Below are 4,044 nucleotides of genomic sequence, written 5' to 3' on the forward strand. Positions count from 1 at the left end.
ACATCTGCCTTATGGGATATCAAACATCTAACTATGTTTGGAATGTGGTACAGCTGTATCATAATGTCAATATTTCCAAGCCCTGCTGCCAAATGTAGAGCAGCATATCCTTCATTATCTTTTAAATTTACGTCTACGTTTTTTTTTAAAATAATATGAGCTATGTCAAGAAAGTTTTTCTTCAAAGCAACATGCAAAACAGTTTTATTTTCTTTGTTTCTTAGATTTACATCTGCACCAAGACTTAACAAATGACGCACTAAGTCAATACGACCATTTTCAACTGCCAGATGTAAAGGTGTATCTTTATTTCCATTTTGTTGATTAATATCTGCACCTTTACGAACCAAATCTGTGATAATATCTGTTAAGGAACCAACAACAATATTGTGAATGGGAAAAAAAGCTGGCTGAGGTTTTTTAAGTTTCAGCATACCTGCTTTATGGTACCAATAAAATAAATCTTCAAAAAAATCTTTCTTCTTCGAAACCAGTATCATTTTTTTTAACAAATATCTATCTACAAGATCTAAAATGTTCTTTACTCGATCTCTATCAATATCTTCCTCCTCTGGTAACTCCAACAACAACAAATTAGGAGATTTTGACATTATTTCTTCTAAATTTTCATGATTCCATTTATAATATGCTTGATTTTCTCTTCCCAAGTAGTTTCCCTGTGGTAGCTCTATCTTTCGTCTCTTGGCTGAGTTTTTTGCACTGTTTTCTACTTTAAGAAGTTTAAGCCCTTGAATAACACCAAATATTTCGTTTCCGTTTAACCCGGAATTTGAACAGTCGATAAACAAGAATTTTTGAGTCTGGTTACACAAAAACTCAAGAACACGCTTTTCTAATTCTTTAGATACCGTTTTTGAAGACATTTTTTAACATGAAAATGTAACAAATAATATGAATAAATGTGCAACTTCGGGCAACTATTAAATGGATAAACCAAAAATGCATTACTTATATAGAAAACATGACACATTTAGGTAGCTAGTTAGTTAGGGTACTTCATAGATAAATACCTAAATATAAAAGGATACTTGTAAGGTGTAATGTTCCAATACCATTATCCTTTTACTTGATTAGCGAAAATTACTAATAATCAACATTAGAAAAAAAAAAAGAAATAGACGGAGATAATAATAATTATAAGATTCACACGTATTTCAATTACGAAATACAGTTAAATATACAGGGTGACCCGGTATCACGAAACTCTATATCAAGTTTCTTTCTTGAATATATTTTTTGCAAAATATGGATGTGATAATAACGCACATTTAAAAAATCATAGTTATACATGCTTTCTAGATATTTCGGAAAAACAAATTTTGGCTATTTGTGATTTTCCCACTGCGGAGACCTATAGTGACTTTCCCACCAAATGTATTACTTATATAGAAAACATGACACATTTAGGTAGTTATTTAGGGTACTTCATAGATAAATACCTAAATATAAAAGGATACTTGTAAGGTGTAATGTTCCAATACCATTATCCTTTACTTGATTTTCGGAAATCTATTTAAAAAACATCCCGGATTTTTGTCATCAATTCAAACAGTTTTAATCCATTTTAAGTATTCTTAAGTCCTTGTTATACTTGAATAAAGCAATTTTCAGTTTTTTTTAACTATATTTCATTTATCATTTACAAGTTCAATAACAACTTAAAAATACAGTAATGTAAAAGTAGGTAATAGGTATAACTATTTATTTGATTTTGTTTGCTTAAAATTTAGCAGATAACGAATGATATGCATACCATATCAAAATAAAACAAATATTATTAGAAATGACAAATTAAACACAATAAATAATTCACAAATTTTTATTTAATAATTAATAAAAATAGTAACTAAGATCATAATATTACATGAGCTAAATTTAACAGTCATCAGGATTCTTTACCAAGGAGTTCTAATATTTCCTTTGATTGCCGTTTTCGGGCTATATCTAACACACTTTCACCTCTACCATTAACCGCTGTGACGTCACCACCTCTCCTTACCAATTCCTCAACAATCCCCTCATGACCTTTACCTACAGCACGGTGTAAGGGAGTGTCCTTGAACTTCGTAACGTCACTGACATTCGCTCCGGCATCAAGCAAAACTCTTACTACATCCAAGTTACCTTCTTCACAAGCCCTATGCAAAGGAGACCATCCTAAGCAGTTTTCTTTGATACTAACATCGGCGTTGTGGGATATCAGACGTTTAACTACGTCTGGAATGTCGTAGCGACATGCAGAATACAAGACTGTATGAAACTGGTCATTTTTGGCGTTTATATCTATCCCTTGAGCGATAAGAACATCAATAACGTCAGTACAATCGTTCAAAATGGCATAATGTAATGCAGTATTACCCTCTTTGTCTTTACTCAATGCATCTGCATTATTTTCTAGTAAAGCAAGCAAGATATCTTTGTCAGCTTGTTCAGCAGCTATATGAATGATATTCTTGCCTTCAAATATTGCATCGACTCCAGAACCAGCTTTTAGTAGTTTTTTGACTACTTCATTATGTCTTTTGAAACTGCGCTGTTGTAAAGGAGTCCCACAGTAAGTAGTTGTTTTATTTGGATCAGCTCCATGGTTTAATAGAGCATTTACTGTGCTTAAATTCCCATAGGAAGCTGCAGTAAATAATGGAGTAAATCCATCAGCATCCTGGAAGTTGACGTCAGCACCAGAATGTACTAGAATATCTATGACATCACCGTTGTCAGTTTTAACTGAGTGCAATAATGTTTTCTGGATATCTACGTCCTTTATCAGAGGTAATAAATACTTTACTGCTTCTTTTCCACCTTCACAAGCATATATCAATGGAGTACAATCAAAATCATCCTCGATATTCACTTCAGCTCCTTTTTCAACAATTTTTTCATAATGTCAACATCTCCAAGCCTCGCTGCCAAATGTAAAGCAGTACATCATTATCATCTTTTAAATGTACGTCTATATTCTCGGTTAAAAGAATATTAGCTATGTCAATAAAGCTTTTTTCCAAAGCCACTTGCAAAACAGTTCGATTTTGGATGTTTCCGATGTTAACATCTGCTCCAAGACTTAACAAAAGATGCACTAAGTGTGTAGCTCCATTTTCAACTGCCAGATGTAAAGGTGTGTCTTTATTTTCATCTTGTACATTAATATCTGCACCTTTATGAACCAAATCTGTTATAGTATCTGCCGAGGAATCTTTAACAACTATGTTATGAATAGGAAAAAGGTCTTGAAGAACAGATTCTTTATTAAGTTTCAGCACACCTGCTTTATGATACCAATAAACTAAATCATCAAAAATATCTTTTTTCTTGGAAATCAGCACCACTTTTTTCCACAAACGTCTCTCTACGAGATCTAAAATCTTCTTTACTTGATCTTTATCAATATTTTCTTCTTCTGGTAACTCCAACACGACCAAATTAGGAGAATTCGATATTATATCTTCTAAATCTTCACGATTCCATGTGTAATATGCTTGATTTTTTGATCCCTGGTAGTTTCTCAATGTTTTGGCTGAGTCATCCGCACTTTCATCTTGTTGGAGACCTTGAATAACACCAAATATTTCCTTCCTGCTTAATTTGGAACTTGAGCAGTCGATAAAGAAGAATTTTTTGATGTCGTCACACAAAAAATCAAGAACGCGCTTTTTTAATTCATCGGATTCCGTTTTTGGAGACATTTTTATTATTTTATATCGAAAAACAACACGAGAATGTAACAAACGCGTATAAGCGTACTTAAAAACATGATTCACTGATATTGCTTAATATGCTATCTGCAATGTTGCCATATCTGTTATTTTTTACTTGACTAAAGGAAAATAAGTCATTATCCACCTTAGAAATAATATTAGAACATGTTTGGAGGATATTATTAATGATATACCGGGTGCATCTCAAAAGTAACTCACACCTATAACTTTTTTATTTTTTTTTGAGATAAAAAAAACGAGATTTATGTATGTGACATAAATTAGGATTAATTGACGTATTCAATTGATTTTGGTCTACTTTATT

The 4,044-nt window shown here is 32.2% G+C and overlaps 3 protein-coding genes across 3 annotated transcripts; all 3 read right to left on the reverse strand.

The window, feature by feature from the left end:
• Positions 1 to 8: 8 nt before the first annotated feature.
• On the reverse strand, positions 9 to 1,002 carry LOC115878946 (ankyrin repeat domain-containing protein 31-like; the record flags this gene model as incomplete). The annotated part of the gene is made up of 1 exon (XM_030895553.1): positions 9 to 1,002. A coding segment is annotated over exon 1 (876 nt), but the record flags the coding sequence as incomplete, so codon positions are not given.
• Positions 1,003 to 1,862: 860 nt separating this feature from the next.
• LOC115878949 (putative ankyrin repeat protein RF_0381) lies at positions 1,863 to 2,896 on the reverse strand (the record flags this gene model as incomplete). Its single annotated transcript, XM_030895555.1, has 1 exon — positions 1,863 to 2,896. A coding segment is annotated over one exon (990 nt), but the record flags the coding sequence as incomplete, so codon positions are not given.
• Positions 2,852 to 3,777, reverse strand: LOC115878948 (putative ankyrin repeat protein RF_0381). The gene has a single exon (XM_030895554.1). The coding sequence runs from the start codon at positions 3,705 to 3,707 to the stop codon at positions 2,901 to 2,903; it is 807 nt and encodes a 268-aa protein (XP_030751414.1). The 5' UTR covers positions 3,708 to 3,777; the 3' UTR covers positions 2,852 to 2,900.
• Positions 3,778 to 4,044: the final 267 nt, after the last annotated feature.

This window comes from Sitophilus oryzae, unplaced genomic scaffold (genome assembly GCF_002938485.1).
Source record: "Sitophilus oryzae breed Bouriz unplaced genomic scaffold, Soryzae_2.0 scaffold_1541_pilon_pilon, whole genome shotgun sequence".
NCBI classification, from domain to species: domain Eukaryota; kingdom Metazoa; phylum Arthropoda; class Insecta; order Coleoptera; family Curculionidae; genus Sitophilus; species Sitophilus oryzae.